We start from the raw sequence: 19,974 nt of genomic DNA on the forward strand, positions 1-19,974 counted from the left end.
GCACCACCACGCCATTCCCCATCTCTTTCCCCACCCACCCCACTCAGCCACCGCCGAGCCGATCTCCGACCACCGCCGCGATGTCGTCCGCCGCCGCGCTCCTCCTCCGCCCCACCTCCGCCACGACGCACCCGCTCCTCCACCTATCCAGCCCCAAATCCGTCTTCCTCCGCCTACACCAGTCTCGCCGCCGCCTGCCCGTTCCGCGCCTCTCCCTCACGCCCACCACCGCCAGCAACAGCAACAGCAACAACTCCCCTCCGCCGCCGCCCCCTCTGGCCCCCTCGCCCGCGCCTGCGGCGCCGCCTTCCCTGTTCGCGAATTGGTCCCCGCCGCGCGCGATCTGGCGGGGGCTCTCGGCGCTGCTCCTCGCGGGCCAGGTCTTCCACCGCGTCCTCACGGGCCGCGTCCACCGCCGCAACCTCCTGGCGCAGCTCCGCCGCGTGGGGCCGGGGAGCGCGGGGGTCGCGCTCCTCACCGCCGCCTTCGTGGGCATGGCCTTCACCATCCAGTTCGTGCGCGAGTTCACGCGCCTCGGCCTCCACCGATCTGTCGGCGGTGTCCTCGCCCTCGCGCTCGCGCGCGAGCTCTCTCCCGTCGTCACGGCCGTCGTCGCCGCCGGCCGCGTCGGCTCCGCATTCGCCGCCGAGCTCGGCACCATGCAGGTGTCCGAGCAGACCGACACCCTCCGCGTCCTCGGCGCCCACCCCGTCGACTACCTCGTCGTCCCACGCGTCCTTGCCTGCGTGCTTGCCCTCCCGGTGCTGACACTGATCAGCTTCGCGCTCGGCCTCGCCTCCTCGGCATTCCTGGCCGACTCCGTCTTTGGCGTCAGCGTCAGCATCATTTTGGAGTCGGCGCGCAGAGCTCTGCGGCCATGGGACTTGATCAGCTCCTTGCTGAAATCTCAAGTGTTTGGTGCCATTATCGCGGTGGTGAGCTGTGCCTGGGGTGTCACAACCCATGGAGGAGCCAAGGGCGTTGGCGAGTCTACAACATCTGCGGTGGTTGTTTCTCTTGTTGGGATCTTCGTTGCGGACTTTGCTCTGTCATGCCTGTTCTTCCAGGGTGCTGGTGATTCACTCAAGTATGCAATGGGTTGAGGCAGGGTCACCGCAGAGGAATTTTTTTTGCTTTGTAGGAGCATAGCATAGTCTTGTACATTAACAAGAATGGTGCAGCGGATTCAAATAGGCGGACATTGCAACATCAGCCACTCTTCAGGTGACATGCATCAATTTTTCCCCCCTGGTATCCACGAGAAGTCATTTACTGTGTTCTGTTATACCTTTGTTGTGCTAAATTGCTGCTCAATTATTTGCCAGTGATTCATGTGTAACTTATTCACAAAACTATTGGTCGAACCAGTATAACTCATGCTAATATAAGTATAAAGAAAATCTGGTTACAATCTGCTTAGTGCAGCAATGTAATTATGTAAATACAGACTGCTTGGGAGATCTACTTTTTTCAGAAAACAACAGTTTAATAATATTCTTGACCAAGTGCAACATATATGCCTGGAAAGCACATATGCCCCTATTATGCATCTTGCTTTCCTAGCAGTGTAGATAATCTTGCCTCCTTAGCATTAGGCATCCATGGATGAGAAGACCTTAAATTGTTTGTTAGCAACTCTGGAAAATACATTGTACCTTGTTTATCGAAACAAACATCAGAGCCTCAAGGTTCCAATATGAATAGCCAGATTAATGGATGTGTGAGACATGAGTTTGCTCAGCAAAATAATGGTAGCAGTAGATGATTTTCAACATCCTAGATGGTTTATTCTTGAGGGTGACTAAATGCTGGAATTCCCCGGCTGTGCGTGCACAGTATTGGTATCCTTGATGCTTCAGGGGTTCAGGTGATTGGTGCTGTTATTATCGAAGCTGTGACAACTTCTGTAATCCTTGGTAAACCAAATTTCAATGTTGCCCATTGCATCATCAGGACATGTCTCTGCCTCTCTCTGGAATGGTGAATTGGACTTTGGACCTTTCACCTTCATTTATTTGGTTAAATTTCACATGAGAATTTCGTCATGAGTGGTTCTAAATTTGTTTGTTGTGCAAGTTATGTAGGCTCTACTCTTCCTTGCAAAAATAAAAATAAAAAAAATCTGTAAACGTTTATTCGCAGCAGAATTACTTCTAGGTAGCTCGCCACGATTTGATACAGATACATCTTGAAGTATGCAAATTATCTCGTGACTTGAGTTTGTAATAAGAATCTTTAGTATCTGATAATTAACAAAAGATAATCATTATGGGCACAGCCAAGCGTACGCTGTTATCCCGTTGTTGAACAACGTAATAGAGTTCAAGTACGTTCACGAACTTTGACTTTGCTTTGAATACTTTCTCACTTTCTCTGCACAACTATAGCAAATACCAAACATGAAGAACCATAACCTGATTTACTTTTACAAGAAAATAACTGAAGAGAGGTATCAAAGAAGCTCATATTCAACTCCCTACCTCATGCAGGAGACCTTGCTGAGAGCTCCTACAGTCCTACCTCATTTATCCCACCAACTGCTGAGGCTAGTGCGTTGCCCCGGACTTCTCGCATCACCAGTGTCATTGTGCGCGGTGCCTTGGCGTTGCCTAGGAGTGAGGGAGAGCTTGTAGGGGGGGTCGTGCTGGAGCTAGGTTCGGCCATGGCAGGAGGGAGAGGGAGTGAGAGAAGAGGGAGCAGGGTGTCGGTGTGCGTTCATCAGAAAAAGGGAGCGGGGTGCCCTGCACCGAGGGCGTTGGGAAGTATGAGTTAGAATCTACTCCCTCCGTCACAGTATTTATTTTAGCTTTTCTACGTGCATAGTTTTTTACATGCACCTAGATATATAATATATCTAGATATATAATTATGTATCTAGAAAAGTTAAAACTAATAGTAATTTCGGGTGGAGAGAGTAGATAAGAGGCCTCATGTTCAGAGAAGCAGGGGCTAAAACTGAAAAGCCGGCTGGGGATGCTCTTATGTTCTGTTTTGCAACACCAACAAGGCAACAAGTCAACTGAAGAGATGTTCGCGTTGTTGAGAGAGAGAGCTTAAACAGTGCATCCCTCGCTTCTCTTATTTCTTTACATGTATCTCGTGCATTGTAGGCACAAAATTTGGCGAAACAAATCGAAGTATATATCAAGCCATATACTGATATACACCTTGACAGCATACAAGATACATGCGAAAGCAGTGAGTATAATTTCCTGTTATTCCCCCTATGATTATCCTCGTAATCTTTTAGGCGACTTTGCAAGAGAAGACCTCCATCAAACTTGCTGACAGCTCTGGAAATACTCGAGTTGGCCTAAAATCTTTGTTGAGGCAAACAGCGGTCGCTCTGCCTTCCAATACGAGCTGCCAAGAGTAGCAACAAAGGTGTGACTTGTGAGATAGATATGCTTATGATCATTAACAACCTAACACATATAACACGCTTCTAGTTCCTGCGTGTACTCCCTTTGTTCCAAACTACAATGCTTTAAATGTGTCCTAAGTCAATTTTCTTTACTTTGACCAGAAGTTTATAAAAAAGAATACACCAGCATCTACAACATCAAATTAATTTTTTTTTAAATTCGCCATGAAATATGTATTGTTAGTATATTTGTTTATATGTAGATGTTAATATATATATATTTATAAATTTAATTAAATTTGAACAATTTTGATTTAGAATAAAATTTAAATAACCTATATTTTGAAACGGAGGGTTACTTTACGACGTGGCAGAGTCTCGACCATATGCTCTACAATAATTCGTACGCCTTTGATTTGAATAGGCTTCACCTTGACCGTAAACTTGTCACCACTCTGACGATGCAACGCATGTAATAAATTATTAAAACGTAAGTAAATTCTTTGAGATCTTCCTTATTGCACGAGGAATAACTTGCCATGCATTCGTTCACAGCAAATGAACCAAGGTAGACATGTACCGTGAGAGGCGCGAAGTACTTGAGGTTCAACTCTGAAAGAGCCATGGCGTTGCCCGTGGACGTCCAGTAGTCCACGCTGATGCCCAGCTGCTCAAGCATCCCGTCACGACCTGATACCGTGATACGTACGGCTCAAAGAACTGATGGATACTCGCAGATACGTGCCGTGCGTCTACTAGCTAGGAATAATATAATGGATAATCTTCGAGAGCTGCTACATCTTGGAATAAATTAATCAAACGATGGCTGACCACTGTGGAGGTAGCTGGCGTAGATGGCGTTGTTGACGACGCCGTACTCGTCGACCTCGTCGTCGCGGACCTCCATCTCGATCTCGAAGAACCTGTCCTTCCTCATGGTGGTAAGCTGGTTCGACGCGGTGTTATTGCCGGGGCGAGCTCGCTGATCGAACAGCTCGCGGCTGATGGCGTCGGGGGCGGCGATGGCAACCACGCCCCGGAGCCGGCAGTACTTGGGCCCCGTAGCCACGTGCGCCGCCGTGACGACGACCCTGCCAAGACGCGCCCGGCCGTTGCGCGCCACCACGCAGCTGTGCTGACCATGGGTGACGGAGCTCACATCGGCAGGGCGCAGGCGAGGGGAGAGCCCGGTGACCTGACGAACGAGGCCGCCCATCTTTTGCTGCATTGCGATCTTGCGAGCGCGAATAAATGGTGGTGTGGCAGTGGCACGTACTACGTTCTTAGCCGAACTGTGGATACGTTGGTGGCTGAATCTTCTGATGCCTTTGATGGCAAATGCGTGGCAGCTTTTTATAGGTGGTACATGGAGAATCGAGGCATGGGCATGAAATGAAATTGCCGGTTATTCAAATGTTCCTCGCCGTGGCCTGTGGAGTTTTACTCCCAAAATTCTAATAGTGTGCGTGGGCGAGCCACCGGGCTTGCTCTGCCATTTGCTCGGCCATTTGCAAGTTTCATGAGATTGGATTTTCATCTCGATAAATGGCATGCACGAATTTTTTTTTTGATGCGGTATGAAACGAGGAGACAAATTAGACTTCACATGAATGAAATTTATGTGCAGATGAAACCCAGCATACACAGTTACAAGAACTTTCTAAGAGCAATTCATTTTATCTCCACGCTACGCTAGTATTCAATGTAGGTACAATTGTAAGTGTCTACATAATTGATAATTCGTACTCTCTCCGTTCCAAATTATAGGTTGTTTTGGTTTTTTAGATTCATAGATTTTTGTTATGCGTTTAGATATATCCTATGTCTAGATGTATAATAATATCTATGTATAGAAAAACCAAAACAACTTATAATTTGGAATGGAGGGTGCGTTGTATTTAATCTCAACACCATAAAAAAAATGAGGGTAACCCCAGGTGAGAACCTAGGGTTCGAATCTTAACACCGCACAACAATTAAAATTCAATTATGTATCGTGTATAGTGTTGTTTTCTTCGTCAAGCTACGTGATGTTCTTAGAAACTGAGTAACGAAACTCTACACCGAGTCTCAGGGCCGGCATCAAGTTTTCGCTACTACGACAGCTGAGCACCGGAGCGCAGGACCAGGACCCACTGGATTGTACTCGGAGTTGGGTTTCCGACTGTACTGCTCATCTAGTACGAGCTTGAGATGCTTTCAGAAGGCACTTGTGAATCGAAGTCAAGTTGGAGGCACGTGGCCTTGACCGTTGATGGCTTTGGTAATGGCAAAGGCTGCTAAAGAAATTGTTTGAAATTAAAGGTCGTGCTTTTTTTTAGCTGCTGGTAGAGATTTCTTTATCTCTTTGTTAGGTATTACCTTGTGTCTCATACTGTGACTACGAGTGAAGCCATTTGTCGGTGGAGTTGTCCATTTTAGTTGTAGTTGTCGTAGTCGTTCTTCCATTGTTAACCTTTATTGTTTGCTCAGTGTACACCTCTTTTATCAATATAATAAGTAACTCTCCTACTTGATTCGTTTCAAAAAGATAGCAAAGTGTTGGTGTTGTCGTTCGCCTTGGTATTCTTGGGAGTTGATGGCGGGTGGGGCCATCTTGAAGTGGGTCGCTGATTCATTTTACAGGAAATTATGCATCGACCTAAATAACATGCCAAGTTGCAACACCTGTCAATTATCACGGTGAACACACCGTAGCGAGGAAAATTGCAAAATGAGAAGAACTTTAGCATCCATGGACGAGAAGAACTGCCATACTCCGTTAGCAACTCTGGAAGATACACCAGTAGGATAGTCATGCGTGTCAGATAAACCAACATCAATGCTATGTCTGTCACCGGGTATCCATACTTTCTCCCTAAATGCACACCCACTTCAAATGGGGAGGGTATGGGTAAAAAAATTATATACCCATTAGAAATGGGGAGAGTATGATTAATCAATTGGATATATATATATATATATATAATACAAAATTAATATCCATTAGATATGGGTGGGATTGGGAAGGATAAAGAGTGGGAAATAATTATATTGATTTGGATGTGAACAAGAGAAGAAGAAGAGAAGAGTGGGTTTGCCCGACGGGATCAGTCTAGATCGATCTAGTCGGAACAGATCGGGACAGCTTCGACTCGACCCACACCGTCCCAGGAGATCGATCACGTCGCAGGCCAAAGCCATGGCGCAATCTACTCCGGCGCGTGCTCCACAAGAATCCAAGCGATCGACTACAGCGAATTTATCCCGATGGTAACAGGGAGTCTCCTTTTCCAGTCCTGGTTGCTCGGCAGAAGAGGAAGCTTGCTAGAAGTTAGAACGTACAACATTCTCTATGTTTCATTCTTGAGGGTGGTGGATTGTACCGTTATTGTTGCCCCTTTCACCTCTTGATTTGCACGGTCATGACAGAGTCACTTCTAATTAGCTTTCCACGAGACCTTATAAATTTCAGAGATAATAATACTTGTACCACAGAATCTGCAGTCTCTGGGAATTACCAAAGATAAACATTATGGGCGTTATAGCCAGCTTAGACTGTGTTAACCCGTTCGTTGACAACATAATGCCTTAAGTATGTTCACGAACTTTGACTTTGCTTTGAATAGTTTCTCGCTTTTTCTGTACAACTATAGCAAATATCAATATCAAAAATAAAAAATGACCTGTTTTACTTTTACAAGAAAATAGGCATGAAAAACTTTATGTTCTGTTTTGCATGCAACACCAACAAGTTAACTGAAGGGAAGTTCCGATTCCAGATTAAAGAACCTAAGAACCTAAGCTTGCATCCCAGTTCGTGTTCGCATTGTTGAGGGTAACTTGAACAAACAATGCATCTCTCGGCTCTTTTATTTATATCCATCTCGTACATTGCTGGTGGTACAAATTTAGGCGAAACAAATTGAATTGAACCATATACACCATGACAGCATAGAACGAAGAAAAATGATCTATCGTGAAAGCAGTCTGTAGAATATTGCTTCCGTCTTCGTCGTGTTTGTTTTTTTAATCTTACAACCCTCAGTTAACCTTTTAAGCAACTTTGCAAGAGAAGACCTCCATTGCCCTCGCTGACAGCTCCGGGAACACCCGAGTTGGACGGAAGTCTTTGTTGAGGCAAACAACGGTCGCTCTGCCTTCCAATACGAGCTTACGATCCGGCAGGGTCTCGATCATGTGCTCGACGATCATCCGCACGCCTTTGATCTGCACGGGCTTCACCTTGACGACGAACCTGTCACCACTCTGACGATGCAAGTATATAAATATAAGTAAAATCTGCGGGATTATTTTCCTTTCACGAGGAATTTTCCATGCATGCGTTCATAGCGAACGATTGAAGGCAGGCGTGTACCCTGAGAGGCGCGAAGTACTTGAGGTTCAGCTCAGAGAGAGCCATGGCGTTGCCCGTGGATGTCCAGTAGTCCACGCTGATGCCCAGCTGCTCGAGCACCACGTCACGACCTGGCAACATAACGACGGCTCAGAGAATTGATAGATATACTCGCAGATACATATGCGTGTCTAATGAAGTTCTTCAAAAAAAAGTGTAGGAGAATGAACGATGGCTTACCACTGTGGAGGTAGCTGGCGTAGATGGCGTTGTTGACGACGCCGTACTCGTCGAGCTCGTCGTCGCGGACCTTCATCTCGATCTCGAAGAACTTGTCCTTCCTGCATGTGTTCTCGTACCACGCAGACATCTCATCAGGATTATCATTCAGCTAGGGCCTAGGGGGCATGGTGGTTTCCTGGAAACAAATTAGCAAAGGGATCGAAGAGGACCTGATGGTGGTAATAAGCGGGTTCGATGCGGTGTCGTTGCTGGGGCGAACTTCTTGTTGGTCGAGCAGCTGGCGGCTGGTCTCGGGGACGGCGATGGCAGCCGCTCCCCGGAGCCGGCAGTACTTGGGCCGCGCAGCCACGTGCGCCACCGCGACGACGACCCTGCCGGTACGCGCCCGGCCGGTGCGCGCCACCACGCGGTGCTGGCCATGGATGCCGGAGCTCACGTCGGCAGGGCGCGGCCGAAGGGAGAGCCCGGTGACCTGACGAACGAGGCCGGCCATCTGCTGCTGCATTGGCGATCGGCGAGCGAACTGTGGTGGCAGGTTCGTTTCTGAACTCTGGATATCTAGTGGCCAGCGTTAGATATATCGCACTGATCGTTGATGCCATTATGCCAAGGCGTGGCGTCTTATATAGGTGACGGTCTGACGGAGAATCAAAGCAGCATGGCCCGAAAATCGCCGGCTATTCAACTGTCCTCGTCGTGGGGTTTTACTCCGAAAAGTTTCCAATCCTGTGTGTGGGCGAGCCGCCATTGGGCTTTGCCATTTCATCTGCTCTATTTCTTAAAACATAATATGGATGAAAATGCTTTATATGCACATAAAGTTTGCTCATTCTGTAAATCCACACACGCACAATGTATGAGAAAAACTGAGCCGTAGATGTTAAATTGACAAAATCGTCTCACATGTTTCGTTATCGGCGAACATATTTCCTACCACTAAAAATATCATTGTTTTTCTTACTAAAATAAATTAAGAAAATGTGAGCCATCATTCTAAGTCTAATACTTAGAGCCCGATGAACAGATTTCACTGTGAAAACATAACTAATTGAGGTATGATGAGCTTGGTCTAGTCTAACTAATCCAACAAGGACCAGCTGCGAGTTTGGGCTACCGTGCTGACTACTGGAGCCCATGACCACTGGATTGTACTTCTCGTGGAGTTGGGCTTCAGACTGTTCAAGTACCTTGAGCTTGAGCTTGATGAGCTTGAGGAGGCGTGTGTGAATCGAGGTCAAGTTGGAGGCGCGTGGCCTTGACCGTCGATGGGTTTGCTCGGTTCTGCCGTTGCCGAGAGGTATCCTGGAAGTGGATGACGGGTGGGGACACCTTGAAGTGGGTCCGCCGAGTCATGCAGGATGAAGGCCTAACATAACGTGTAGAAGCCTCGTGTCTTGATTATTACTTAGGAGTACTCATGACTAATAGGGAACGACGACGAAAGGGTTCGGATTAAACTAGTCAGTCGTGTCCCATGGTGTTGAATTTTTATTGCGGGGACGCCTCACAAATGACGAACAGCAGACGGTTGGTTCGTACGTCCTTTAAAAGTTGCTGGAAATGCAACCGAAATAACCAAAGGAGCACCAGCATGTTAACTATCAATCATGGTGAACACACTTTACTACTTCAGAAATGGAAAATGCAAATTCCACACCTTTGTCTCTCAAAATGCAATCACATTGTTGCTAACTGTTAATTTACTTTCAGAAACACCGTGTAAGTAAAATGGTTGACATCTACGTCAAAACTCAAGCACGCAGAAATTAACTGGTGTGTAGACTACTGTCGTACACTTTCTTTCTTTCTTGAAGTCTAGTCCTATTTATAGCGTCTGGCAGAAACTATCTTTCTTTGGATTACTATAATCATTATTTCATACCAAGAGGCAGTCCTTTGCTTTGATCATCTCCGTGTCAAAACTCAAAAGACGGAAGAACTGTTTTGTAGTAGGGGTATGAAACAAGCAGAAGCATGCAGTTCATTTGTTTTGCCCGGTTCCAACACCACTTCCTGTGATTTGCATGTGCCCTGCTGAAGCCATGCTTGAGGGGGAGTAAACTTGGACTTTTTTTAAGGCAATTTGTATGGGAGGTTCTTAAATATCGCTTTGGCGCTGACAGTTTTATGCAATCTATTCTCACATCTGAGCCATGGGCACTGCGTATTTCCTATTCTTAATAGATGTATGTGTCCTGAAGCTCATGGTACTGCTGCATCATCCAGTGTTAAACGAACTTTCTTTGCTAAAAATATACATTGCAAATCAAATGTATCAGACCAACAATTACACACATACAAAATCACAATGCAGACGGACTGTAGCTCTACTGTTACTACCAGCCTCTGCTAATATGCTGTCCTTGAATGAGAAGAGCTGCAGCTTGGATATAGTTCTGGAGATACATGGGCAGGACGGTAGTATTTTTTTCAAACAAAATGTTGAAATCATTGCCTCCACAATCAGCTGCAACGGTTATTATGATTATTAACGCAATCACTGGTCTGCTGTCCCTTGGATGAAAAAAGCTGCAGCTTGGATAACAGTTCTCGAGATAGGGTGGTAGTCTATTGTTCAGCAAACAGCCCTTATCTTTGCCTCCAAAATTAGTTGCAACTGTTATTGCGATTGTTTGCATTCTCACTTGACCCTTCACTGTCCTTTGATGAGTAGATCTGCAGCTTGGACAATAGTTCAGGAGGTATGCGGGAAGGACGGTAGTCTTTGTTCAAACAAACAGCTGTTGCCTTTGCCTCCAGAATTTGCTGCAAAGAGAAACAGGGAGTGGGAATTTTAATATATGCATCTTTATCTGTATAGAATGGTTTGTATAAATAATATGCAATTTGTATGTGGTGACTGGTGACACAATCCCACCCAGGTTGTGGCTACATAATAATTTTTTTGCAGAAGTGCTTGAAATGCAGAGTTTCTTATTCTATCTGTTCTGAACATGTAACTGTGACACACCTCATGATTAGGCAGCTTCTCAATGATGTGCTCAAATATCATCCGTATACCTTTGATGCTCGCAAGCCTCACCTTAACGACAAACTTGTCACCACTCTGGTAGTCCAAAGAAGATAAGGAGGCATCATAACTAAGAGAAACTGCCATGTGGTGATATGCATAATCCAAGCTTTCCAGCTCACAGAATTTCATCAAATTCTTGAATTTTCGTTTTCTGCACAGCTTGGGAAAGTTACCCTCAAAGGAGCGAAGTACTTGAGGTGCAGCTCAGAGAGGGCCAGTGACTCGCCGCCGCGTGCCACTGCATCTGCACTGATGCCTACACTCTCAAGCAGCTCATGACGACCTGCTCAAGTTCAAGGCATAGAACAGGATATAAGACTGAATATGCTACCTAAACTAAAATTGGTTTTACAAGAACAGACCATGATAACAGGATATGGAACTAGAAATAGTTTTACAAGAACAAACCATGATAACAGGATATGGAGTGTGGATTTTTTAGATGCTATCTAGATCCTTGTGTATACTGACCAATAGTACTAGCGTAAACTACCGGTTATTTTGACTCCTGAGTTTCTGCTATGGATGGAACTCACCATGTTGGCAGTAGCTAGCATAGACTGCATTGTTAACAACACCATATTGGTCAAGTTCATAATCGCGCACCTTCATCTCCACTTCGAAAAAATCATGGTCTTGCCTGAAAATCAAAAGGATTAACAACAGTTCTGCATCCATGTGCATCTGAAGTTCAGTTTGAACGAACAATATATCTTACAGGAATTAAATTATCATCCACAATTCCACATTACGAATGTTCCTCAAGGAATCACGGTCAAAGCTTCCAGCTAAAGATAACACAGAATGGCAAAGGTAGCGACCAACATGCACAGATCACTAAATTCCGAAATGAATTTGCGCACTCTTATACTACAGCATCGGCAAAAATTAGTAGATCCTCCTTCCCAGGTAGCTATGTTCCAAAACAACAGCAGCGTGCCCACAATTTCACTCTTCTTCCTTCTGACCGCAATTTGGCAAAATCTATTTCACATCCCATGAATAAACTAAGTACGAGAGCTTTAGATATACCTCAAGCCGGCGGTGGGACTAGCGGATTGGGCGGAGACGGCGAGGGGGCGGTACGCGCGCCGACCGGCCGCGGTGAGCGGCGCGCGGCGAAGCGCCGCGGCCCGGTGGACGGGTGGATAGCTCGGGCCGGCGGCTCCGGCGTGGATCGGCGGGAGCGTGGGGCGGGCGATGGGCACGAGGCGCGCGAACGGCTGCTGCATTGCGGCCGGCGGGCGGGCGGGCGGGCGGGGAGTGGGCTGGTGCGGCGCGGCCGCTTGCCAGCTTGGCCAAAGGTACTAGTAGTGCTGGAGGCAGCCAGCCTGCCACGGTGCCACCCAACCAACCAACTCGTCTTGATTTTGCCAAACGCTGCCGTTCCATCTGTCTCCTCCTCCCGCCCGCGGGAAACCCCACGACGCGCCGGGAGCCTGGGACTCCCGAGGCAGCGCCCCGTTCGTTAGCACCACGGCACCGATCGGGCTCTTCCGGAAGCACCAGGAGCTTAATGCTGCCCTGAACAGCGGCGCCAAACCGCGGCCACCCGGCGCCCCGCGAGGCCGCCGCCCGGCCCCTGACGATGGCGATGGCGGGGGGAGGCGGACGAGGCAAGATAGATTCGGCGGGACAGCGGGGAGGGAGATCCGGAGGAGGAAGAGGAGTGGAGCTCCTCACGCAACGGCGAGGCTGCGTGGCGGGTCGCCGGAGCCGCGCGGGGAGGGGAGACCTTCGGCGGTCATGGCGGAGTCGGGGTCTTGGTGTACTAGGGGGTTTTGTGTAAAGTTTTCCGGTCTAGGGTGCTTTTTGAAAAAACGTTGAACGCCGGCACGCAGCCGGCGATGGCCTTATCCGAGTCCGCCGAACCCCGCGCAGCCGCGCTCATGTCCGTGCTCGGGGCCGCCTCCGCCCGACGCCCCGCCATCCAGGCTCCGCCCAAAAACCATCCGCACACTCTAACGAGGAGGCGGCGGCCGGCCATGGATGCACGGACAGACTTTCACGCCGCGAGCTCCGGTCCATGGATGCACGGTCAGCGGAACTCTCTATACTGTATGCTACGATTGCAGGCGGAATTGATTGGCAAAATCGAAAGCGTTAGGTCCAGAATTAGAATAGCCACACATATCATGCATCCTTTGAGTCGATTCCATGATTTGAACCTGCAATAAAGCTGACTTCCCTGGAGTGATGTTTCCTGGGATGCTCTAGGGACCAAGCTGTTGCATACTGTGATGGCCGCGCCAAAGCACTCTCCGTTAGTCCAGACGCATGAAACAGTTTTTTTTAACTAATAGTGCGAGTTTCTATCTATATAATAGAAAAAATACAAAATTACGACCTTGGGAGGTTACAGGCAGGAAAAGAAAAGAAAAAAACTGGATTGGGGCGGGAACCACTCAACTCAACTTGAAGTCGCCAAAACCAACTGGTTGTATTGGACATCAACGCGACCGCACCACTCCACTTGACAACGGCAGCCGAACCGAAGCCTAATCGCGACAACTACCAACATTCTTACTCTCATATAGTCGCTGAAGCCTGTGCGTTACCCCGCATTGACAAGGAACCAAGAGAAACAGACCGCACCGCACCGAGAAAGCCACCGCCATGCGGGACCCTTCGCCGTAGTACCGCTGCAACATCACACTTCACCCGAAGCGCTCGCGGGCTGCCTCGCAGTCGCCACCATGATAACACAAACGCGCGGGGACCTTGCCACATCCGCCGTTGGACTCCACCTCTCTCGTCGCCTTGAAGAAACACCACGTGCGGGGGCCTTACCACGCCCGCCACATCACTTCATGTCACGGATCCATTTCTTTTATCGCCATCGGGATGGTGAGCAATGTTGCCCTACTTCCCAAGGTCTCCATCAAACAGCCAAGCCGCCGCCACCGCACGTTGACTTCGCCTCGTTGCTCCACCCGCGCACACAGCCTTCGCCGCCGTGTCAGCAAGCTAAAGTAGTCGCTTGCGTAGCCTTTTGATGATGTACTGCACCAGAGTAGCCCAGCAAAGCTGAGCAACCCGCTACAGTCCGCTGCAAGCCAAGTCGTCCCACGATGTTGTTGCTGCAAGCGTAATCCTTCGACGCAGTCCCATGCCACACTTACAGTTGCCAAGCAACACTAGTCGCCGCAGTCCGCTGCAAGCAGCCAACCCGACAAAAATGTGACAACCCCTGGCCGCCACCACAACTGCAATCGACTCCTCGTGAGTTTAGCAACCCCCATCAAGCTTGCCATCCTGCACCATGCCGCCTTGCCGCGCCGCAAGCCTGTCCCGACGGGACCTCCGCCACCGGCTGCAGCCTCCCATGATCATCGCGTCACCAGCCATGCCATAAGCCGAGTTAGGTCTCTAGAGACGACACCTCCAACGAGGAGACGATGCCAGTGGTGTCACCGTCGCTCGTCCAGAATTTGGACAGGATTTTCACCTAGAGAATCCCCTGCAGCAGGGATGGAGCTCAAGATGAGGCCCCCAACGGGGATAACGACACCATCGCCACCAGCAAGAACGCCGAACAAGGCTTTCGCTCGGAGCATCCCATCCCTACCCACTAGACGTACACAACTCGGCACTCCCTGGACGACAACCATGGAAGCCCTCCAAGGAGCGCTGCCACCGCCGTGCCTCCTCCCATCGCGCGTAAACCATCTTCGGCTGCACATCACTGCATCGATGACGCACACACGGCAACTGCCGTGCGCGGTCGTCACCGCCCTCGCCCCGCCCCTAACGCCGCCACTATGCGACCTCCTCGCACCGTGCAGGCCGCCGCCTCACGGCCTCGTCTCCCCGCCCCACGTTGGCCACCGCTGCGCGGAGCCTCAACCCACGCCTGGCTAAAGTTGCGCCTATCGCCGAACCACCACCGCCACCACACCGCCACGCGACCTCACACGCGGACGCCATGGCCGTCGTCGTGCAGCTCCGGGTGCCGTTATCACACGGCCGCCCTGCCCAGCGCCAAGCTGCTGCTTGCCCTGCACAGGGCACCACCGCTCGCATGCACCGAGCCTTCACCGCGCGGTCGCCGATCCGGTCGACACCAGCCATAGCGCGGCCTCCTCGCACCGCTCTAGGTGCAGCTCCCACTCGCACACGCCAGGCCTCCACCGCGGCCGTGGCGCGGCCTCCGTGCGCCGCTCCGAACGCACGGCTGCTCGAAGCCGAGGCTTCCTTCGCCGGCCCAACCGCTTGCTCGCCAAACCCACAGCCGCCGGGTCGCTTCCTCGCTCTGTGGCGCCGCGCCACCATCGCAGCCCCATAGATCCGGTCAACACCGCCGTGCCGGCGTGACCTTGCCGCCCTACTCGCACCATGGCCGCGTCGCGGTGTCTCCCACGCCAAATCCAAGTGGACGCAACCAGTACAGGGCAAAAACACCCCGCCACCACCTTCCTAGGGGCCGCGCGGGTTTCGGCGGTGGCGAGGTGAGGGAGCAGTGATGGCAGCTGGTTTTTCGGGTCGCTGCACGTGTCGCCCGAGCGGGAGGCGACGTCGAGCCGTGTTGTAGATTCAAGACATAGATAAGATCTCACTGCTTAGTTTTCAAACATGACTTGCAAATTAAATAGAATATATAAAACAGTACTGACTTGCATAGATAAGATCTCATATACAAACGGATAACGAATGAACTTACTGCTCAGTGCTCACTATATATACGCCTGGTTTGGTTACTCTTGCTTATTTTTAGCACCCGTCACATCAAATGTTTAGATACTAATTAGAAGTATTAAACATAGACTATTTACAAAACCCGGAGGCTAAACAGCGGGACGAATCTATTAAGCCTAATTAGTCCATGATTTGATAATGTGTTGCTAAGTAAACATTTGCTAATGATGGATTAATTAGGCTTAATAGATTCGTCTCGCCATTTAGCCTCCACTTATCTAATAGGTTTTGTAAATAGTCTACGTTTAATACTCCTAATTAGTATCTAAACATTCGATGTGACACGTGCTAAAAATAAGCAAAGGGAACCAACCGTCCCCATAGTTACATTTGGTACATACTGTAACAATGTTTTCGAAACTCTATAAATCTTGTACAGAATCGTACTTCACTTTGGAAACGACTAAACGAATCTCGATATCTATACTTGCTGCTGCATCGCTATATGCATGAAGTAGAAGCTTACAGAATGGTGTTCTACTATTCTGTGTTTTGTGCTGTACGTATTAATGAATCTGGTTTGCTGCAACAGATCTGTAGCGGCCTGTAACACATCCGTGGCGGCTCTGTCGAGCGTCTGCTCAGACATCAGGCGTGAGCCAGTGGTATCCGTTGACGAAGCTCTTGCCGAGGAAGGGGCGGGCGGCGAAGTAGTCGAGCTCCCGCGCCCACGGGACGCCGTGCACGGCGTCGACGCCGGGGCCCCAGTTCCTGTACATCCCGAAGAACGCCGTCCTGCACGCCGCCGGTGAGGAGTTCGTTAGCAATCGTACAGGTTATTACCCGACCGGCCGGGGAATCGCAGTACGATGGAATGAAGCTGAACGTTAACAATTGCTTACATGCTCTTGTTGCTGGCATGGTCCCAGTCGTCCCATCCGCCGGGCGCGATGACGCTGTCGAAGTAGGTGTAGGCGTAGACTATGCGCGAGTACTGGCCCATGGCGCGGCCGACGTAGAGCCTCCCCGTGCCGGTGACCCGGCAGTTGACGAAGGCGAAGCCGGTGCGCTCGCAGGGGTCGTGCCGCCCGTGCGCCGCCACCGACCCGTACCGCTCCGCCGTCGACCGCAGCTCGCAGTCCTTGTACAGGGAGCGGGCGTTGCCGAAGACGAAGTCGATGGAGCCCTCGATGTAGCAGTCGCGGAAGTAGTGCCGCCCGGCGTCGTCGCACAGCGTGTCCTGCGCGCCGTAGAACCCGCACCCGAAGAAGAAGGCCTTGTCGCCGGAGATGCGGAAAGCCACCGCCTGCCCACCCTGCGTGCCGGGCATTGGTGCCGGAGCTGTGTTCTGCCAAAGCCAAACAAAAGAGCGCAACACGCCCAGTTAGTTGCATGCACCTATTCATTGTTAACTGAAATCTACCAAAATTTGTTGCTCGTCCAGGCAGCGAGCCACCGAAGCTGTAAAGAAGCCAATCCTCTCTGAAGCCTGCTGCTCCAAGTAAAACTCAACAAATACAAGACAGTAACATCTTGTAGTGAAAACATTATACGGATTCAAAATTTCAGAAGGAAAGGTAGCAAGGATTCACAGAGACGGCAGCAGCGTTTACAAGCCCAGACTTGTGACTCTGGAGGTGCTGTCACTTTGTCTGCTCCTGCACACCGTGCCCCTTTCCCCTGTGGCTGCACGCGCATCTCTTTTTCCCTGTGCGCCTTGTGACCTCGCGTACGATCGACGTTCTCATGGACCACTGGGCAAACGGGTGCTCACCTTGAAGCTGATGTTCTTAGCGGTGAAATAGTTAGAGAGGATGGTTACGGAGGCGGTGTTGTAGGTGCGGAGCGGCTGCCCGTCGGGGCCGGGGTCGCTGGCCCGGTCGTGCCACTGCACCACCGTCACGTCGCGCCCGGCGCCGTGGAACGTGATGTACGGCTTCGACGCCGGCACCAGCACCTTCTCTCTGCATTGTTCATGGTCGAACTTAAGCCAGTCAGCATATACAGCAAATAAGCTCAGAAAGCTAGATGAGCTATATGGGAGTGTCTGGCTTTACATGTAGGTGCCGGCGTTGATCTGCATGATGACGCGCACATTGTTGTTCACCGGCACGGAGTCGACGGCCTGCTGGATGGAGGTGAAGTCGCCGGCGCCGCCCGCGTCCACGACGACCTTCCGCACGCCCACCGGGTGCTTGTACCCGTGGCCGGAGGGCCTCGGGTACTCGCACTTGGTCGCCGCCTGGCACGCCGACGGCGGCAGGATGCCCGCGAGCGTGGCTAACAATACCAGCAAGAGGACGACGCGATCCATGCTGCTGCCTCGCTCGAGAGACTAAGACGACGACCTAAACGCTAGCTGATTCGTGTTGGCAATGCCCGTGCGAGAGTGACAAGGTACTTTGGTGTGTGCGTGTGCAGTGTGTCTGCGCTTAGCTTGTGTCTTGTGACTCTCTCTAGCTAGCTTGCTCTCACGGTCTCACCCTCTATATCTCTCTCTTCACATGCACAACATATGGTGAGAGCGAAGCAAGAGCTACACGAACACGAGCGAGAGGGTGCGGAATATATAGAGGTGGGAGAGAGGCGAGGAGCCAACGGGAATAATGGAGGCCAGAGACGGGAACGCTCCATTCGCTAGCTATACCTTGCAGCCGGTAGGTAGGTGTGATTTGGAACTTCTTGGCTTGGTCGGATGCCAACGGATGCTTTTCTTTGAGATAGTGTTTGGTTCGTTCTAAAGTAGCGTAAATGTAAAGGAATCAGATTACAGTATATTTGGTACGCGGAATGGGTGATTGCCCTCTGATTGCATTCTGGTAACGTAATTAGATTACGATGTTGGTGTTGTATCTTATTACGGTGAGGGAGAAGAGGTTACAAGCTTGTATAGATATGATTTAGGTATAAGGAATTCGATTATAGCCACAACCAAACATATGTAATGAGATTCGTTACATTTACGTTACATTTTGAGCACACCACCTAAGTTTCACCTGCTAGGTTAATTAACTAACTAATACTAGAATGCACCTAACATATCTAACATATATAGGCGAGTGAGATTATTTACAGTTCTTTTATTAGTGTCCAGCAGTATTTGCAGGGCCTAATTAGATGTTCCAGCCGCTCACACAGCGTCGTTGTACCTTAGCTTTTGTTGTACTCGGGTCTACTAATTTTTTTTTTATGTGTGTTTGTTACTTGTCACCTTACTCTAATGGCAGGAGCTTCTTCGATCCTTGCATTTTTACTGCTGTTCCTGCACTGAACATGTGTTGGTCGGTACATCCTTGCACGTCGAGCATATAATTATTTGACACACAGAGAGAGAGAAGATAACTGAGCTTGTCAGATCACGCACAAACGATTGCACCCGCACCAATTAATATATTGATTTATCCTCTCTCTCGTTTTCTCTCCTTATACATATTTTTTGCTCAAGCTTAAATTTTGTATTAAACGATTGCACGATCTGTTTATCTATATTTTTTTGTTAGAATTTCCACAAACTTTTAGATGTAGTTTTCGTTCGTGGGGGCATGTAATAAAGTGGTGGGAAGAACACACACTGGATACTCTCTCCGTGTAACTGTTAACCTGTATACCTCAAAGCAACAAGCCAAGCGCACAGCCGTAGTGCAAACGTAGAAACCGCGCAGCGCGTGAGGACACGAGTGCGGCATATCAACTTTACCAAATCCCTGACGAGACTTATCCCCTTGCTACAGTATCGTCAAGCGGAAAGGGGCGATCCGGAGGCGAACAGGGTTCCCGACGGCGATTTCGCCGGTTCCCTTCCTCTCCGGCGGCCGGTCTGGCGCCGGAGAGGGAGAAGAACCGGGGAATCGACGCGCGGGTGTATATAGGGTAGATAGTTTAGAATCTATGCCTAGGGTTTCCTCCCCGTCGCCGGCGATGGTGGAGATAGGGTTGCCGGGAGCGGCGGCGGAGCTGCTCCGAGGGCGAATAATCTTCTTCTCCGACCTCGAAGATGAGCCAGTCGTCTTCATCGGTGAAGTTTGTGGGATGCTAGTTTACCTCTCTTTTGGTTTTGCCGAAAGGTTCCCGTCGCTGCTTCCGTTCGATTTCGGTCGACTGAAGGAGGACATGGTGAATCTTTTGCGGCTCTTTTTCCATCTGCTGGCTGCTATCACTGGTGGCCTGGTGGAGTGGATTCATGGGTTGCTGGATCTGGTTCTGCTTATGTCGGAGTTGTGCGCTGGAGCATCTTGGCTTCGATGGACCTCATCCATCGTCGAGGAAAGCGGAGATGATGCTGGATCGAGGGGACCGACGACTGATGCTCTTTTACCGAGAATCTCTTGCAGTTATCCAACGTTTGGAGTCCGTCCTTCGATT

The 19,974-nt window shown here is 49.8% G+C and overlaps 5 protein-coding genes across 6 annotated transcripts; 1 reads left to right on the plus strand and 4 right to left on the minus strand.

Annotated features, from left to right (window-relative positions):
- On the plus strand, positions 1-2,873 carry LOC117862554 (protein TRIGALACTOSYLDIACYLGLYCEROL 1, chloroplastic). The gene is made up of 2 exons (XM_034746047.2): positions 1-1,224; positions 2,490-2,873. The coding sequence occupies exon 1, from the start codon at positions 81-83 to the stop codon at positions 1,101-1,103; it is 1,023 nt and encodes a 340-aa protein (XP_034601938.1). The 5' UTR covers positions 1-80; the 3' UTR covers positions 1,104-1,224; positions 2,490-2,873.
- Positions 2,874-2,950: 77 nt separating this feature from the next.
- On the minus strand, positions 2,951-4,592 carry LOC117862555 (acyl-acyl carrier protein thioesterase TE3, chloroplastic-like). Its single transcript, XM_072295332.1, has 4 exons — positions 4,196-4,592; positions 3,945-4,054; positions 3,724-3,819; positions 2,951-3,363 (listed from the first exon to the last, which is right to left on the minus strand). Exons 1-4 carry the CDS (start codon positions 4,590-4,592, stop codon positions 3,247-3,249), a joined length of 720 nt encoding a protein of 239 aa, XP_072151433.1. The 3' UTR covers positions 2,951-3,246.
- Positions 4,593-7,198: 2,606 nt separating this feature from the next.
- Positions 7,199-8,448, minus strand: LOC117864800 (acyl-acyl carrier protein thioesterase TE3, chloroplastic). The gene is made up of 4 exons (XM_034748892.2): positions 8,153-8,448; positions 7,941-8,041; positions 7,722-7,831; positions 7,199-7,612 (listed from the first exon to the last, which is right to left on the minus strand). Exons 1-4 carry the CDS (start codon positions 8,446-8,448, stop codon positions 7,400-7,402), a joined length of 720 nt encoding a protein of 239 aa, XP_034604783.1. The 3' UTR covers positions 7,199-7,399.
- Positions 8,449-10,171: 1,723 nt separating this feature from the next.
- On the minus strand, positions 10,172-13,187 carry LOC117862832 (acyl-acyl carrier protein thioesterase TE3, chloroplastic). Of its 2 annotated transcripts, none has more exons than XM_034746356.2 (5): positions 12,010-13,187; positions 11,514-11,617; positions 11,151-11,260; positions 10,987-11,010; positions 10,172-10,709 (listed from the first exon to the last, which is right to left on the minus strand). In XM_034746356.2, the coding sequence occupies exons 1-5, from the start codon at positions 12,207-12,209 to the stop codon at positions 10,551-10,553; spliced, it is 597 nt and encodes a 198-aa protein (XP_034602247.1). In that variant the 5' UTR covers positions 12,210-13,187; the 3' UTR covers positions 10,172-10,550. The 2 variants fall into 2 exon arrangements, with proteins under 2 accessions (XP_034602247.1, XP_034602246.1); XM_034746355.2 differs by having other exon boundaries at positions 10,915-11,010; positions 12,010-12,802.
- Positions 13,188-15,967: 2,780 nt separating this feature from the next.
- LOC117865839 (probable pectinesterase 68) lies at positions 15,968-18,221 on the minus strand. Its single transcript, XM_034750080.2, has 4 exons — positions 17,670-18,221; positions 17,387-17,576; positions 16,515-16,960; positions 15,968-16,407 (listed from the first exon to the last, which is right to left on the minus strand). The coding sequence occupies exons 1-4, from the start codon at positions 17,924-17,926 to the stop codon at positions 16,254-16,256; spliced, it is 1,047 nt and encodes a 348-aa protein (XP_034605971.1). The 5' UTR covers positions 17,927-18,221; the 3' UTR covers positions 15,968-16,253.
- Positions 18,222-19,974: the final 1,753 nt, after the last annotated feature.

The sequence above is a fragment of the Setaria viridis genome, chromosome 7 (assembly GCF_005286985.2).
Source record: "Setaria viridis chromosome 7, Setaria_viridis_v4.0, whole genome shotgun sequence".
Lineage (NCBI taxonomy): Eukaryota > Viridiplantae > Streptophyta > Magnoliopsida > Poales > Poaceae > Setaria > Setaria viridis.

What these genes read in the sequence shown, in the direction of transcription:
- LOC117862555 (XM_072295332.1), bottom strand. Translation starts at nt 4,592, where the DNA reads ATGCAGCAAAAGATGGGCGGCCTCGTTCGTCAGGTCACCGGGCTCTCC. An exon ending in CGCCAGCTACCTCCACAGTG is followed by an intron (nt 4,055 to 4,195) that starts GTCAGCCATCGT and finishes TCACGGTATCAG; the next exon opens with GTCGTGACGGGATGCTTGAG. An exon ending in AGTACTTCGCGCCTCTCACG is followed by an intron (nt 3,820 to 3,944) that starts GTACATGTCTAC and finishes TTGCATCGTCAG; the next exon opens with AGTGGTGACAAGTTTACGGT.
- LOC117862832 (XM_034746355.2), bottom strand. Translation starts at nt 12,209, where the DNA reads ATGCAGCAGCCGTTCGCGCGCCTCGTGCCCATCGCCCGCCCCACGCTC. An exon ending in TGCTAGCTACTGCCAACATG is followed by an intron (nt 11,261 to 11,513) that starts GTGAGTTCCATC and finishes GAACTTGAGCAG; the next exon opens with GTCGTCATGAGCTGCTTGAG. An exon ending in AGTACTTCGCTCCTTTGAGG is followed by an intron (nt 11,011 to 11,150) that starts GTAACTTTCCCA and finishes TTGGACTACCAG; the next exon opens with AGTGGTGACAAGTTTGTCGT.
- LOC117864800 (XM_034748892.2), bottom strand. Translation starts at nt 8,448, where the DNA reads ATGCAGCAGCAGATGGCCGGCCTCGTTCGTCAGGTCACCGGGCTCTCC. An exon ending in CCGCTTATTACCACCATCAG is followed by an intron (nt 8,042 to 8,152) that starts GTCCTCTTCGAT and finishes GAACACATGCAG; the next exon opens with GAAGGACAAGTTCTTCGAGA. An exon ending in CGCCAGCTACCTCCACAGTG is followed by an intron (nt 7,832 to 7,940) that starts GTAAGCCATCGT and finishes TTATGTTGCCAG; the next exon opens with GTCGTGACGTGGTGCTCGAG.
- LOC117862554 (XM_034746047.2), top strand. Translation starts at nt 81, where the DNA reads ATGTCGTCCGCCGCCGCGCTCCTCCTCCGCCCCACCTCCGCCACGACG.
- LOC117865839 (XM_034750080.2), bottom strand. Translation starts at nt 17,926, where the DNA reads ATGGATCGCGTCGTCCTCTTGCTGGTATTGTTAGCCACGCTCGCGGGC. An exon ending in ATCAACGCCGGCACCTACAT is followed by an intron (nt 17,577 to 17,669) that starts GTAAAGCCAGAC and finishes TGAACAATGCAG; the next exon opens with AGAGAAGGTGCTGGTGCCGG. An exon ending in CTAAGAACATCAGCTTCAAG is followed by an intron (nt 16,961 to 17,386) that starts GTGAGCACCCGT and finishes TGGCTTTGGCAG; the next exon opens with AACACAGCTCCGGCACCAAT.